Source organism: Pseudorca crassidens, chromosome 15 (genome assembly GCF_039906515.1).
Source record: "Pseudorca crassidens isolate mPseCra1 chromosome 15, mPseCra1.hap1, whole genome shotgun sequence".
NCBI lineage: Eukaryota > Metazoa > Chordata > Mammalia > Artiodactyla > Delphinidae > Pseudorca > Pseudorca crassidens.
Genome location: NC_090310.1, coordinates 14,512,501 through 14,529,499, shown reverse-complemented (window position 1 = coordinate 14,529,499; position 16,999 = coordinate 14,512,501). Strand labels below are relative to the sequence as shown.

The 16,999-nt window shown below is 38.5% G+C and overlaps 1 protein-coding gene across 6 annotated transcripts in view; it reads left to right on the top strand.

The window, feature by feature from the left end:
• The window catches only part of TPST1 (tyrosylprotein sulfotransferase 1), a 167,246-nt gene that overhangs the window by 106,796 nt on the left and 43,451 nt on the right, over positions 1-16,999 (top strand). For all 6 annotated transcript variants that reach the window (XM_067705998.1, XM_067705996.1, XM_067705995.1 and 3 more), the window contains exon 3: positions 2,339-2,537. In XM_067705998.1, the coding sequence (XP_067562099.1) occupies positions 2,339-2,537 (199 nt within the window). The remainder of the gene's footprint in view (positions 1-2,338; positions 2,538-16,999) is intronic.

Genomic DNA, 16,999 nt, shown 5'->3' with positions numbered 1-16,999 from the left:
TTCTGCATTAAAGAGTATGATTATTTATGCCAAGAAGAATAAAGACTTTAAATAGATTCCTATCAGTTCAGGTTATGTTTTGCTGCCACATGAGTTACAGGAAAATGTTTAGTTTTTGGATTTCAGAATTTGGGACAAGAGATCATGACCCTATAGATATCCAGTGGTCTGCTGGAGCTGGATTGTGCCAGCTACAGTGAACCCATTTTTGTGCATCTCTTCTCAACTCTGTGGTCAATGACATCATGTTGGTAGCTTGAAATCATCCATGGTGGGAGTATTTACACCATTGGTCATCAGTAAATGCTACAAATTATGACCTTTCCCTTCTCAGAGATCAGGTTGTAAAGTGTTACCGGCACAGCGCTGTATATACCTATTACATGTGTAGTATGTTATCACTGTGGCAAAACCACTTAGTCTATGCAATATAGAACAAGAGGCCAAAGTTTTCAGGGAAGCGTAGAATGTAAAAATCAAGATGTGATTTGACGTCAATAGGACGGCAGTAAGAGAAACTGGATAAAACAGATGCTTTGGAGTCAGACAGGTTCAGTAGGTTCAAATTCTAACTCCATTATTTCCAGACTGTGTGACTTTGGATAAATCACTTATGGGTCTCAGTTAACACAGTTGAAAAATAGGGACTGATAATATTTCTCTTAAGGTTGTTTCAAGGATTAAAGTAGATATCATATGCAAAGTACCTGACATAGAATGAACAGAAATTATTTTTTTACTATAAAGCATTTTTTTCTTGAGATGTTTATCTCTACAGATGTGACTCCCATTCTCTAATGTTCCTAGTGCACCCACAGTAAATATGCAGTTCAGCGCTTGGATGTTCTCTAGTTATTTCATTTTTTTTTTATAAAGTATGTTTGGTTATATACTAGATATTTTTATTTTCTTTTTATTTATTTACTTGGCTATGTCAGGTCTTAGTTGTGGCACGTGGGATCTTTCGTTGCAGTGTGTGGGCTCCTCTCTAGTTGTGGCACATGGGCACTAGAGCGCAGGCTCAGTTGTTGCGGTGCGTGGGCTTAGTTGCTCCGCGGCATGTGGGATCTTCCCAGACCAGGGATCGAGCCCGTGTTCCCTGCATTGGCAGGCGGATTCTTAACCACTGCGCCACCAGGGAAGTCCTCTCTTGTGTATTTTTTAAGGAGTGGAGCCCCTTTGAGGGATTCTTCATCAGATAATGGTTATCTGCAGCGAGAGATCGAAAACTTAAAGAAAAAGATCTTTTTAACCTTTTATTAGAATAGTGTGTTTGAATGACTTCTAATGTATTATGATATAAAACTCTCTTAGGTACTTTTGTTTGAATGTCATTTGGCCAAAATCTGCTAGTTCAGATCCAATTTCAATCTAGATGTCATTTTAGATTATATTTTACCCTAAGATTATGAGTTATTTAGTCAAATATAGTGTCACTATAAGCTTAAAGTAAATTTCTAGGTCAAGAGGTAGAACACATTTATTTTGTAATATCAAAAGTCATAAATAGCACTCCTTTTTCTTCCTTAGAAAATAGGGTTCTTTAGGAAATCAACAGAAAAATAGGACAAATGAATATTTTGCAGTCTTAGTGGATTATGGTTGACTATTTTCCCCCCAATATTTTATTATGAAAAATTTCAAACATATAAAGAACTGAAAGAATTATACCCACTAGCTACAATTAACATTTTGCTGTATTTGCTTTATCACATAATCTGTCCATCTTTATGTTCCTCTAGTCATCATTCATCAAGCCATCTTATTTACTTGTGGTTTTTATTTTTATGTATTTCAAGTAAGTTGACGAGCTGTTTTTCTAAGCAGTCTTATCTTTGTTATGTTTTTCTGAATGTTGTAATTAAAATGTCAGTACATTCTGTGCAGATGTTTTCACCTGACCGTTTTTCCTATTTCTAGGAATCTGAGGTTGCCAATAATTGCTGTCAGATTGAGAACATTAAAAAAAAAAGTCTAGTAAGCAATGTCAAGCCTGAAAAATACACTCTTTCTCAATAGCTTTTATAATCTGAAGACTTGTAATTTTTAGAGTCATCAAAAATAATTTCCAGGGGCTTCCCTGGTGGCGCAGTGGTTGAGAGTCCGCCTGCCGATGCAGGGAACATGGGTTCGTGCCCCGGTCCGGGAAGATCCCACACGCCGCGGAGCGGCTAGGCCCGTGAGCCATGGCCGCTGAGCCTGCGTGTCCGGAGCCTGTGCTCCGCAACGGGAGAGGCCACAACAGTGAGAGGCCTGCGTACCGCAAAAAAAAAAATATGTTTCCAGTACTGTTTTCAGTATTCTAAATACATGTTTATTCACATTATATTGTTTTCAGAGTGGAGAGATCTACAGACCAGGTCATCAAGCCAGTCAATGTGGGAGCTCTATCAAAATGGGTTGGGAAGATACCTCCAGATGTTTTACAAGACATGGCGGTGATTGCACCCATGCTTGCCAAACTTGGATATGACCCGTATGCCAATCCACCTAACTATGGAAAACCTGATCCCAAAATCCTTGAAAACACTAGAAGGGTAAGTGAGATTTTTAAAGTGAATTGAGAAAACTGGGTATGGAATTTGGGTCCTAAAAAGCTTTTTCTTATTTTGTTCCTTGCTTTTTTATGATCAGAAAATTATTTTAAATTAGAAAAATCCTATTTGTAAAATGCTTTATCATCAGAAATCTTCCACTGCATTTTAAGGATAACTGTGGCTCTTTCCAGGGACTATAGGGACAATTCTTTAATCTCTTTTTCCCAATTTCTAAGAATGGTGCTTACTGTTGGGGAGATTTATTCTCATAGCTGATTATCATAAATTTGCATAAACACCAGAATTATTAGTGACCTCACTTACTTCTAGTTTCTTTTTACTTTGAATCTAATGGCTACTTTACTTTTAAACCTTTGTTTAGATGAGGCATGATTTCTTGATACTTGAAAACTAAACATTGGCTACATGAGAAGAATTATTACATAGGTACAATAAACAACCCTCTGATTGAGAGAAAGTTACTATTAAAGTGTAGTTACAACTACTTCTTTTATAAGTTATGCTCACATCTTTATAATCCTATTTGAGAAAAGCTGAAAACTCAAAAAATGTGAATATATACCTTACCTGTATAATCTATTTCAAATCATACCTTAATGTATTTTTTATTGTAAAATTTAAATAACAAAATTTACCATTTTAACAATTTATAAGTGTATAGTCCAGTATATTTGTATTGTTGTAGAACTGTCACCACCATCCATCTCCAGAACTTTTTTCATCTTTTCAAACTGAAACTACATAATCATTACCCATTCCCCCTTCCTCTAGCCCCTGGCAACCACAGTTCTACTTTCTGTCTATAGATGTGGTATTTTTTGAAACTACAGTTTAAATAAGACAACCGTGTTAACGTAAGTTCACTGTTAGGCTGTTGGATTTCAAGATTAAAATTCCTTGCCTTTCTCTGGTATGTTTTTTGTTTTGTTTTGTTTTGTTTTTTACGGTACGTGGGCCTCTCACTGTCGTGGCCTCTCCCGTTGCGGAGCACAGGCTCCAGACGCACAGGTTCAGCGGCCATGGCTCACTGGCCCAGCCGCTCCGTGGTGTGTGGGATCTTCCCAGACTGGGGCATGAACCCGCGTCCCCTGCATTGGCAGGCGGACTCTCAACCACTGTGCCACCAGGGAAGCCCTGGTATTTTTTTTTTATGTCAGTTTCCTCTCCTCCCCACAACCTTATAATATATCATCTCTTTATTCTGTTCTTCTGTTGATACCTTTAATCGAAAAACAAACTTATATTTCATGAGGCTGATTTCCATCTGGATTTTTTACACTTAGATATTACTTTTGTTTTCTTTTTTCAAGTCATTAGTGGCTATATACGAAGAGCTATTTTCTTATAAACCATCATATATGGAGGCAGATTTTTTTTTATTTTTAAAATAATCTTTATCCTTTTTATATTTTTCATACATACAAGCATTATTATAAAACTATAAACTTAGGGGCTTCCCTGGTGGCACAGTGGTTGAGAGTCCGCCTGCCGACGCAGGGGACAGGGGTTCATGCCCCAGTCCGGGAAGATCCCACATGCCGCGGAGCGGCTGGGCCCGTGAGCTGTGGCCGCTGAACCTGCGCGTCCGGAGCCTGTGCTCCGCAACGGGAGAGACCACAACAGTGAGAGGCCCGCATACCGTAAAAAAAAAAATATATATATATATATATATATAAACTTAGTTTATAAAACTTATAAAATTAAAAAGATAAGAGAATAAAATTCACCTATAATGTTACCACCCCGACAAATACCATTTTTAGCATTTTGATGGATTTCTCTTTCTTCTTTGCATGTTGTTAAACAAAGGTAAGAATACTTGTCTTACATCTCACTTTTGCACACACACAATCTTGTATTCAGCCCTTTCCATTTAATATTCATGAGCATTTTCTCATTGTGTACATGATTTTTAAACATAATTTTTCATGGTTGTATAAATAAATCATTTTATGAGCCACCTTAAATCCTTTATGAAACACAGTAGTAAGTGAATGAATGAATGAACAAACAAATAAAATGTTTCCCTAGTATATGTTCTATAATTTATTTTACCATTTTTCTTTTGCTGTTTACAATTTTCTGTTTGACAGATAGTGCTACAGTGAACATCTTTGCACATACTACATTTTAGTGGGGTTTTTTTTAGGGCTAGACTAATGAAAGTGGAATTAAACCACGTCAAAATATCTGAAATTTTTTTAAGGTGCATGATATATGTTGATAATTTTTTTTTATTCTTTTGAACTACCAGCATAATATAGGTAATTTTATTTTAGATATTTGCTAATTTTAATAGGTTTCATTGATTAATATAATTGAACATTTTCCAGTTATTACCTATATGTATATATTCTTTTACAAAACATTTAAGTTTGAAAAAAGTTTTATATGTGTTAAAGTTTTGTGAATTACATTCTGCTAAAGGCGAAGTATACAGTGCATTATCATAGTCCTTTTAATCTCTTGGTAATTGGTAATTCATAGCTTTCTCCTTTGTACAATACTGAAATGGTTTTTATAAACCAAGGTACATGTGTAAGTGATATTTAGAGGTTCCCCAAGTAGTAGACATTATAGTTTTCCTACATGTGAGTTGACCAGCTAGATTATTCTTGGCTTGCTTGAGTGGTTAAGTAGGGAAGAATGCTGTGGTTTGAATCCTTGTGACTAGAGAATTTGTTTCATACACATTTGTGGCTTTTGAAAGAGTTTCAAAATGCACCCTGGAAAAAACCTTCCCACCATCTTTGTCTACCTCTAAAGTGACAAATAATTTTGAGGAAAAAAAGGTAAAGTGTGAACTATAATTGCATTTTTGAGCACTTTGTGATAATGCATACAAGCTGACATCCTTGTTTTGTGGGGTTGGATTATATATTTTCAGAGCTTTTTGCCTGTAAAAACTCAGATGCTAATATATCCAGCATTGATGATCATGAAGTTTCATAAAGTAATGCTTAAAAAGTGATCTTCGATTGTCAGCTGTGACATGAGATGGACTCCAGAGAAAGAAGGTGGCTGCGGAGATTGTGCCCTTTATTTATGGGATGGGAGTGGGGAAGAAATTCACGTTTTGACTGGGAATATAGAATCCAAAGCTCTAGGCCTAAAAATTCTAGTTTTCATACAATTTTGGGTAATCTAGAAGTACTGGTGTCTGAGTCAGTGTATTTTGGGGACGTGTTGCCCAATCTTGAATAGAAAATCATGTGCTTCATGGTTGCTGTGACTCAGATGGTAAATTGGAAATGAAATGCTAACATATTCCATACCTTTCCCACCATGGTCTCTAATCCCACTATTGTAGCACATTTTAGTAAGGAGTGCCCTCTAGGTTACATTCTAGCCATCTCCCTCCCGCATAGGTTTTTAATAATTTTAGAGTTAAAGACATTTGAGAATCTGATGAAATTTATGGATCCCTATCTGAGAAGTGCAGACACATACATACACAGAATTTTACCCACAATTTCAGTGGATTCATAGATGCCCCTAAAGCCTGTCAGATTAAGGACTTCTGTTCTATAGTCTCCTTACGCTCATCCACTCATGTGATTTTGATTACAACCTATTTGCTGATGATCATAAATCTTTATCTCCTACTGGGTCTCTTTCCTGAGCCCTAGGCTCATTTTTTTTCCACCTGCTTTCTGTGTCTCTCCACTTGGATATTCACAAAGACCTCAAACTCAATGTCAAATGAACTTATTGTCCAAAGTTGTTCCTCGATAGGCAGAAGCTAGATGGATTGTTCACTAAACTGAGCAAGAATCTAGAATAGGGGTGGGATGAGGCTGTGTTTATCTATATTTGCATTGTCTATGAGCCAGTGAGCAGGTATGAGGAGCAGAGTCCTCAGGACACGTGGGTCAAGCCAAAAAACAGTTCAAAGACCTGGTTACTAAACCTGGAGAGTGAGCTGAAAAGCAGATCCAAGTGTGAATGGAATATCCAGTTGAAAACCAGACTAGACAGTACTAAAGAAGAGCAAATAGTCAAATGGAAAAGCACGTATCAGTGTGCAGAACCCACAGAGCAAACAAGAAGGAACTTGAATATTAATTAAGTGAGCTGGGAGGGGGAGTTGGGTTATATCCCTGAGCCAAACAGTAAGAAGCTGCAGCAGTTAGAATTGATGTTCTTGCATTAAAGGGAGAGCCTGTAATGCACACCTGTGTTTTCTAGTTCCTGTACCCATCAGAAACTGCTTCTCCCTGTTTTTCCTGTCTCCATACGTAGCATTCCTATTTGTCTAGTCATCAAAGTTAGTTAGGATTAACTAGCTTTGCAGATCACGTGTAATTAATTGGTCACCAAGTCCCCTTGGTTCTGCATTTGAAAATATCTTGATTCAGTCCTATGTCAGGTACCTTAATTCAGTTTCTCCTCATTTTTTACATGAATTATGGTTTATTCCCCTTTGTGTTATGTGAGTGTGTTCAGTCATTCTTCTGCTACATTTTTAAAGTATTCAATGAAAGTTATTTTTTAAAAGTTCAAATCTGAATGTATTATATCTGAATGTATCATTCCCTTGCGTAAACCTTGAATAGCTCCACTAGTACTATAGGATAGAGCCCAGACTTCTTAGAATGGCATGTACTTTTCAGGTCTTTGGAGATTTTCTGGTGATCTTTTTATTGTTTGTTTCTAGGTTAATTCCTTTACGATTAGAGAACTACTCAGTGTGGTTTCAGTCCTTTGAAATATATTGAAAATTGCCTTATGGCCAGCATATGTTCTCACATGTCACTCGATAGGATGTGTATTCTGCAGCTGTTGCAGAATTCTATAAATATCAATTAAGTCATGTTGTTTCACAGTGTTGCTCAAATCTTCTAATTCTTATTGGTAGGGGGTGTCTAATTTTATCAATTTTGGAAAAAGATTATTTTTTATTTCTGTTAATTTTGCTTCATGTGTTTTGAATCAGTATTATTAGTAGCAAACCCTTTTATATATTCTTGAGGAATTAACTCATCATTATGAAGTGTCTCTCATCATCTCTGATGTTTCTCTCTGGAAGTCTAGTTTGTCTGACGTAAACATAGCCACTTCGTTGTTTTTATGCATACAGTGTACATGGTATATTTTTTCCATCCTGTTATTCTTAATCTGTGTCTTTATATTTAAAGTATGTTGCTGATAAGTGGATATAGCTGGTCTTGTTTGTTAAACTCATAATCTCTGACTTTAAATGGACTAGTTAATCTACTTACATGTAACGTTATTACTCACCTGTTTGGGTTTAAATCTACCACCCTGCTGTTTGTTTTCTATTTAGATGTCTGTCTTTGTCCCTTTCTTTCTTTTTTCCTGCCTTCTTTTGCATCAGTCTAGTTTAAGTATTTCATTTTATCTCCACTGTTGGCTCTTAGCTCCCCTTGTTAGCTATACCTCTTTTTTTATTTGTTTGTTTATGGTAGTTGCTCTCTGACAAGAGCTGCAAACTTTTCTGTGGGCCACAAATGGTCTTTTTCATCTTTTCTGAAGACTCAGATTTTCATCTGGAATCATTTCTTTTTACCCTGATGAAATTCTTTTAGGATTTCTTATAGTAAGGGTATGCTGGCTACTAATTCTCTCAGCTTTTGTTTATCTGAAAATGTCATTATTTCTCCGTTATATGAGAATATTTTGCTGAGTATAGAGTTCTAGGTTGACAGGTTTTTGGGTTTCGTTTGTTTGTTTTACTTTCAGCACTCAGAATATGTTATTTTATTGGCTTTCATTGTTTTTATGGGAAGTCAGCTAAAATTCTTATGAATGTAATAGTTTTTTGGGTTTGTTTTGGGGGGAGCTGCTAATAAGACTTTCCTCTTATCTCCAGTTTTTGGCAGTTTGACTAAAATGTGCCAAATTCACTGATCGTCTCTTTTGCCATCTCTAGTCTGGGCCTCAGGTTTGATTTGTTTTTAATTAACCTATCTTTGAATTCATTGCTCCTTTCTTCTTCTGTGTCTGGTCTGCCATTAATCCCATCCAGTAACTTCATTTCAGATAGTTTATTTTTCAGTTTTAGAATTTCTGTTTCTCTGCTGGAATCCTCCATCTCTCCACCCATTCTGTTCATCTTTTGCTCTAAATTCTTATTTATTTATTCATTTATTTATTTTTGGCTGTGTTGGGTCTTCATTGCTGTGCGTGGGCTTTCTCTAGTTTTGACAAGCGGGGGCTACTCTTCGTTGCGGTGCAAGGACTTCTCGTTGCGGTGGCTTCTCTTGTTGTGGCTCATGGGCCCTAGAGCGCAGGCTCAGTAGTTGTGGTGCATGGGTTTACTTGCTCTGTGGCATGTGGGATCTTCCCGGACCAGGGATCGAACCTGTGTCCCCTGCATTAGCAGGTAGATTCTTAACCACTGTGCCACCAGGGAAGTCCCTAAATTCTTTTAACATATTTATAATAATTATTTTAAAGTACTTATACATGGGTCTCTCTTTTGGCCTTTTTTCTTAATTATGAGTTATACTTATTTGCTTCTTCACATGTCTTAGAAGTTTTGATTTCATACTGCACCTTTTGTATAAAAGAAGAGTAGAGAGTAACCTAGATAATATTTTTGATTTATTTTTCCCAGAGAGGGCATATTCTTTTTTCTGTCAGGCAGCTAGGGTAATTGGCTGATCATTCAAATTTCAGTGTGTCAGGCCGAGCTGTGGCTGAGCAACAGTTTTATTTAGTTTACTTCTGGATTTAAATGAGATTATGGAGATTTGACCTTTAGCCCAACCCACAGTTTCCTGTGTGCTGTAGAAAAAAGGTTGATTTCTTTGACTTTTTAAAAATAACAGCTGGCAGGGAGTTGGGTTGAAGCTTAAATTAATTTATTTCACCTCTGGATGGTAACTGCAGCAGGGCCCTGGAAGCTAAGGACCACACAAGACTGGGCGATCTCGGACTTCCCTCGTGGTGCAGTGGTTAAGAATCCGCCTGCCAATGCAGGGGACACGGGTTCAAGCCCTGGTCCGGGAAGATCCCACATGCCGCGGAGCAACTAAGCCCGTGCGCCACCACTACTGGAGCCCGCATGCCCTAGAGCCCATGCTCCACAACAAGAGAAGCCACTGCAATGAGAAGCCTGCGCACCGCAACGAAGAGTAGCCCCCACTCGCCACAACTAGAGAAAGCCCGTGCACAGCAATGAAGACCCAATGCAACCAAAAATAAATAAATAAACAAATAAATTTATTTTAAAAAAAGATTGGGCGATCTCTCCTTTCTAGCTCTGCTCCCACTGTTACTTAACAAAAGGCCCTTGGGGTACAATTGTTAGACCAAGAGATTTATTTTTACACCTGGGGCTCTTCTAGATTTGGATCCATCATACCAGTCCACACTGCCACTAAAAGTTCAGCTTCTTTTTGTCTCATCAGCAAAATCTTTCACCTCTGGTAGGCCTGCTTTTCTGCCTACCTATATGCAGACTAGGCAGTTGATTCAAGGTAGAAAGGGGCTCTTTGCTCACCTTTGAAGAACTCATCCTTCTCTGGAATTGGGTTCATTTAGACTTCTTTGCATCCACTGCTTTTTGATGGCTCTAAAGAATAGTATGAAGTTTAGTTTATCTGGTGTTTTCTGATTGTTTTGATGAGAGCGGTGGTCTTTTGAGGCCTCCTGCTTCGTAACCATAATGGAACTCAGAATAGCATTAAGATTCTTTGTCTTCTGCTTTCAACCTTCCTTTTCAACCTTATCTCGTTTTATCCTTCTAATCACACCCCACTACCTGCCTTTCATTCTTTTGGCACATTTGTATACCTCTGTACCTTTGCACTTACTCTTCTTCCTGCCTTGATCATCTTGCTTCTCTTCTTCATTTTACAACTTTGTCCTTTAAGACTCAGCTCAAATGACACCTCTTCTGTGCCACAGATCCTTCTACTATACTTCGTGCCTGCCTTTACTCTTGCAGTTATCACACTACATTATGATTGTTTATATTATATGTTGCTTCTTTTATACTAAGGACTTTTCAAAGGCAAGGACCACATATGCATTTTGTATCCTGAGCACCAAACTTAATACTTGAGAATTAGTAGGTGTTTAATAAAATGATTTTTATTAGCAAAATAAATCTTAGACATAGGAACAAGAATATTTCTTCAACCAAAAATACTGTATCCTGATATGAAGCTCTTGTAGACAATATTTGAAGTTATGGCCCAGTTCATAGGTATTCTACCTTATGTGAGAAATGCTCCATCACCCAGAAGTGAGCTCCAGTGGCTACGGCAGTACTTTATTACTGTATCAGTCTGCATTCAGTTGGGGAAAGAGAACTACTGTAAGTATTATAGGAGTGAGGGGTTTAATATGTTAATTATGGCTTACACAAATGTGGGAGAACTGGAGAACTGAGGGTCTGGAAAATTTTTATCGTACACTGGACATTTTATATAAAAGAAGAATAGAGAATGAACTGATAAATCTGTCATAGAAAGATTAGGAAAATAGGCATTAATGATTTAAGCCTGAGGTGGGTGGAAAGCCAGAGTTTGCAGAGAAGCCCTCAAAACTGCATCTAGCTGTCAGAGTGGGACCTCAGTAAGGGAGCCTAAGGAAGGACCTGTGAGGCATGCCATGGGGATGAAGTGGGAGCTTTAGGAGAGGTCTGTGGAAGCACTGCGTGTCTTGAGAATAATGGCTTCTGCTTCATTTCCATTTTATAAATCCCTTCCATAAAAGAGAAAATCATATTTTCTCTTATTGGCAGCCTTTTACTCAGAACCACACAGGGAAGAGAATTATGGGAGACTTAATTTTCTGCCTTAGACAAAAGTAGTTGGTGGTACCAGTTGACCACGGACAGTCCAGCACAGTTCATCTCTTTGCCAGCCTGACATACATATGTTCCCATTTTAACCCTATTTAACTTCCAAATAAAGATAATGACATTAGGCTTCCCTGGTGGCGCAGTGGTTGAGAGTCCGCCTGCCGATGCAGGGGACACGGGTTCGTGCCCCGGTCCGGGAAGATCCCACATGCCGCGGAGTGGTTGGGCCTGTGAGCCATGGCCTCTGAGCCTGCGTGTCCGGAGCCTGTGTTCCGCAACGGGAGAGGCCACAACAAGTGAGAGGCCCGCGTACCGAAAAAAAAAAAAAAAAAAAGATAATGACATTGTACTTCCACCTTACATGATGCGATGATCCCTTACAAAACTAAAAGCATACTAACCATCTCCCCAAAAGAGGGGACTCTGTGTTACACATTGCACTTTATTCATTTCTGGGTGATATTTATTTACTCCCCTAGCTGAGTCACATTCCGTCTTTGATATCCTGAAACCTAAATACTGAGATATAGAGTCAGCCCTAAGTAACACACCTTATATTAGAGCGTATGGGAATGGTAAAGGGAGGGGAAAAAAAAGAAATAGTTAATCTATTCAGGTATATTCATAACAAAGCAGGAAGAATATAACACTATTGCAGTCCTCATTTCTGCACCTGCCACGTGATCATGGATGGTATTTGTAATTTCTTTCTTTCTCTAGCTATTTCATATTCCATTTGCCCTCATTAACCATGTTGGTTGTATGGTGACCCAAACCTTCATTCTAAAAGCATGTGTGCCAATAATGGTCATGCCTATATTGTTTCCTGTAATTTTCCATTAACTTTCCATTGTAAACAAGTGTAATAGCGGATCTTCTGGGTTCTAAGAAATGTCTTTCCTTCCTCCATTGTGTATTTCATTTATTTCTTTTAATTTATTTTATTTTTGGCTGCCTTGGATCTTCGCCACTGCACATGGGCCCTCTCTAGCTGCGGTGAGCAGGGGCCACTCCTTGCTGCAGTGCGCAGGCCTCTCACTGCGATGGCTTCTCTTGTTGCGGAGCACAGGCTCTAGGTGCATGGGCTTCAATAGTTGCGGCACGCAGGCTCAGTAGTTGTGGCACAGGGGCTTAGTTGCTCCACAGGATGTGGGATCTTCCCAGACCAGGGATCGAAACCGTGTCCCCTGCATTGGCAGGTAGATTCTCAACTACTGCGCCACCAGGGAATCCCCCCTTCATTGTGTATTTAAAATCCCATTTCCTAAGACTATACTTTCAGGGATCAACCAAAATTACTCTACCCAGCAAGGATCTCACTTAGATTTGACAGAGAAATTAAAACCTTACAGACAAGCAAAAGCTAAGAGAACTCAGCACCACCAAACCAGCTTTACAACAAATGCTAAAGGAACTTCTCTAGGCAGGAAACACAAGAGAAGGAAAAACTTACAATAAAAAACCCAAAACAATTAATAAAATGGTAATAGGAACATACATATCGATAATTACCTTATATGTAAATGGATTAAATGCTCCAACCAAAAGACATAGACTGGCTGAATGGATACAAAAACAAGACCCTTATATATGCTGTCTACAAGAGACCCACTTCAGACCTTGGGACACATACAGACTGAAAGTGAGGGGATGGAAAAAGATATTCCATGCAAATGGAAATCAAAAGAAAGCTGGAGTAGCAATTCTCATATCAGACAAAATAGACTTTAAAACAAAGACTATTACAAGAGACAAAGAAGGACACTACATAATGATCAAGGGATCAATCCAAGAAGAAGATATAACAATTGTAAATATTTGTGCACCCAACATAGGAGCACCTCAATACATAAGGCAAATACTAACAGCCATAAAAGGGGAAATCGACAGTAACACATTCATAGTAGGGGCCTTTAACACCCCCCACTTTCACCAATGGACAGATCATCCAAAATGAAAATAAATAAGGAAACAAGCTTTAAATGATATATTAAACAAGATGGACTTAATTGATATTTATAGGACATTCCATCCAAAAACAACAGAATACACATTCTTCTCAAGTGCTCATGGAACATTCTCCAGGATCATATCTTGGGTCACAAATCAAGCCTTGGTAAATTTAAGAAAATTGACATCATATCAGGTATCTTTTCCGACCACAACGCTATGAGACTAGATATCAATTCCAGGAAAAAATCTGTAAAAATACAAACACATGGAGGCTAAACAATACACTGCTTAATAACGAGGAGATCACTGAAGAAATCAAAGAGGAAATTAAAAAATACCTAGAAGCAAATGACAATGAAAACACGATGACCCAAAGCCTATGGGATGCAGCAAAAGCAGTTCTAAGAGGGAAGTTTATAGCAATACAATCCTACCTTAAGAAACAAGAAACATCTCAAATAAACAATCTAACCTTACACCTAAAGCAATTAGAGAAAGAAGGACAAACCCCCCCCAAAGTTAGCAGAAGGAGAGAAATCATAAAGATCAGATCAGAAATAAATGAAATGAAGGAAACAATAGGAAATAATCAGTAAAACTAAAAGCTGGTTCTTTGAGAAGATAAACAAAATTGATAAACCATTAGCCAGACTCATCAAAAAACAAAAGGGAAAAGACTCAAATCAATAGAATTAGAAATGAAAAAGTAACAACTGACACTGCAGAAATACAAAGGATCATGAGCGATTACTACAGGCAACTATATGCCAATAAAATGGACAACCTGGAAGAAATGGACAAATTCTTAGAAATGCACAACCTGCCAAGACTGAACCAGGAAGAAATAGAAAATATGAACAGACCAATCACAAGCACTGAAATTGAAACTGTGATTAAAAATCTTACAACAAACAAAAGCCCAGGACCAGATGGCTTCACAGGCAAATTCTATCAAAACTTTAGAGAAGAGCTAACACCTATCCTTCTCAAACTCTTCCAAAATATAGCAGAGGGAGGAACACTCCCAAACTCATTCTACGAGGCCACCAACACCCTGATACCAAAACCAGACAAAAATGTCACAAAGAAAGAAAACTACAGGCCAGTATCACTGATGAACACAGATGCAAAAATCCTCAACAAAATACTAGCAAACAGAATCCAACAGCACATTAAAAGGATCATACACCCTGATCAAGTGGGGTTTATCCCAGGAATGCAAGGATTCTTCAATATATGCAGATCAAGCCATGTGATACACCATATTACCAAATTGAAGGAGAAAAACAATGTGATCATCTCAATAGATGCAGAGAAAGCTTTTAACAAAATTCAACACCCATTTATGATAAAAACCCTCCAGAAAGTAGACATAGAGGGAACTTTCCTCAACATAATAAAGGACATATATGACAAACCCACAGCCAGCATCATCCTCAATGGTGAAAAACTGAAAGCATTTCCACTAAGATCAGGAACAAGACAAGAAATTGTTAGTTATTCCCAGGTACTCAAGCTTAACACATTGCATCCAAAATCTCTGTATCCATATCAATAAATTTGGATTAATCCAACATTACATTTCTTCTGCTCTGGTCTTAGGATTTCTACTACACTTTACTTAGGTTTTGCAGATACAAAAAGACAAAATCTTGAAATTCTTGTGGTGTGTACAAAACCTCTTCTAGGGTCAGACTTAGTGTTCATCTCTTTGGGGCCTGCTGAGATTTAAGTCTAGTTCTAAGTTTAGAAGCAATAAGAGGTGGTGGGTTGGTCATTGTTCTCCTGCTAGGTGACTACCTCAAGAGAGATCATGAAAGGTTCTTTCGGCAAGAGGATGCCAACTTTTTCAGAGAGAAAAGACTGCCTCTATTGGCAAGGAAGGTAGGATGACCAACTATCTTGGTTTGCCCAGGACTGAGGGGTTTCCTGGGGTACAAGACTTGCAGTGCTAGAACCGGGATAGTCTTGGGCAAACTGGGAAAGTTGGTCGACTAGTAGATATGTTGTATTGTTCTGTTGTCAACTTGGTTAAGGCTGGGAACTGCCCCTCCCAGAATTCTCTTCTTTGTATGGTTCTAGGCGAGAGCTTGTCCATAGAAGAAATTGTGTGAGATTGAGAGGTGGAAGTAAAGCGATGGCCATTTCTTCCTGGAGGTTTTGCAGGCAGATGCAGTGATAGACACAGAGGAGGCTGGTGTTGTCGTGCTTGTCCTTGCTCTTTTCCATTCCACATCCAGCTCTTCCACCTGAGTGCTGGCCCTCCTGACCGACAGTGGCTCCAGGTCCACCACCATTCCGTTGGCAGCTGACCCACAGAGGTGGTGTGCTACCCAAAGGCAATAGCTCCCTGTGGACTTATCCACAAGGTCTCTTAATAATCATAGTGGTTTTACTGCCTTAACATTAATATGATACCTTACATGGCTGTGAATTCAATTAGCATTGTTATTCAAGCATATGCAGGCTCACACTTTGGGCTTGGTTTTCAGAAATATTGATTCAGTGGCTGTAAGTGATACGGACATTCAGGGCATCCATTATTTGAAGTCCTGTTCTAGTTGTCTATGAAAATCATCTCCAACTCTGCCCTTGCCACAGCTATGGGAGACATCCTAGTTCACTTCCAGGAAAACTTCCCTCTTTTGACTACATTACTGTAATTGAGCTTCTCCTGTATATATCGAGGCATAAGAAAATAGGTTACTTACAAAGGAACAAAAATTATGCTGGCTGCAGAATTCTCTTTTGCGGTACTAAATAGAAAATGACGGAGTGGTAGTTCTTAACCTGCGTGTACTTTCTGGTGTCTTTGAGTCCCTTGAAATAATATGCAAACTTATGTGTGCTGATACAAGTTGCTATTCCTGGAAATAGAATTCATATCTTTTTTTAAATTTTATTTATTTTTTTATACAGCAGGTTCTTATTAGTCATCAATTTTCTACACATCAGTGTATACATGTCAATACCAATCGCCCAATTCGTCACACCACCATCCCCACCCCCCCACGGCTTTCCCCCGTTGGTGTCCATACATTTGTTCTCTACATCTGTGTCTCAACTTCTGCCCTGCAAACCGGTTCATCTGTACCATTTTTCTAGTTTCTACATACATGCGTTAATATACGATATATGTTCTTCTCTTTCTGACTTACTTCACTCTGTATGACAGTCTCTAGATCCATCCACGTCTCAACAAATGACCCAATTTCGTTCCTTTTTATGGCTGAGTAATATTCCATTGTATATTTGTACCACAACTTCTCTATCCATTCATGTCGATGGGCACTTAGGTTGCTTCCATGACCTGGCTATTGTAAATAGTGCTGCAATGAACATTGGGGTGCATGTGTCTTTTTGAATTATGGTTTTCTCTGGGTATAGGCCCAGTAGTGGGATTGCTGGATCATATGGTAATTCTATTTTTAAGGAACCTCCGTACTGTTCTCCATAGTGGCTGTATCAATTTACATTCCCACCAACAGTGCAAGAGGGTTCCCTTTGCTCCACACCCTCACCAGCATTTGTTGTTTGTAGATTTTCTGATGATGCCCATTATAACTGCTGTGAGGTGATACCTCATTGTAGTTTTGATTTGCATTTCTCTAATACTTAGTGATGTTGAGCAGCTTTTCATGTGCTTTGGCCATCTGTATGTCTTCTTTGGAGAAATGTCTATTTAGGTTTTCTGCCCATTTTTGGATTGGGC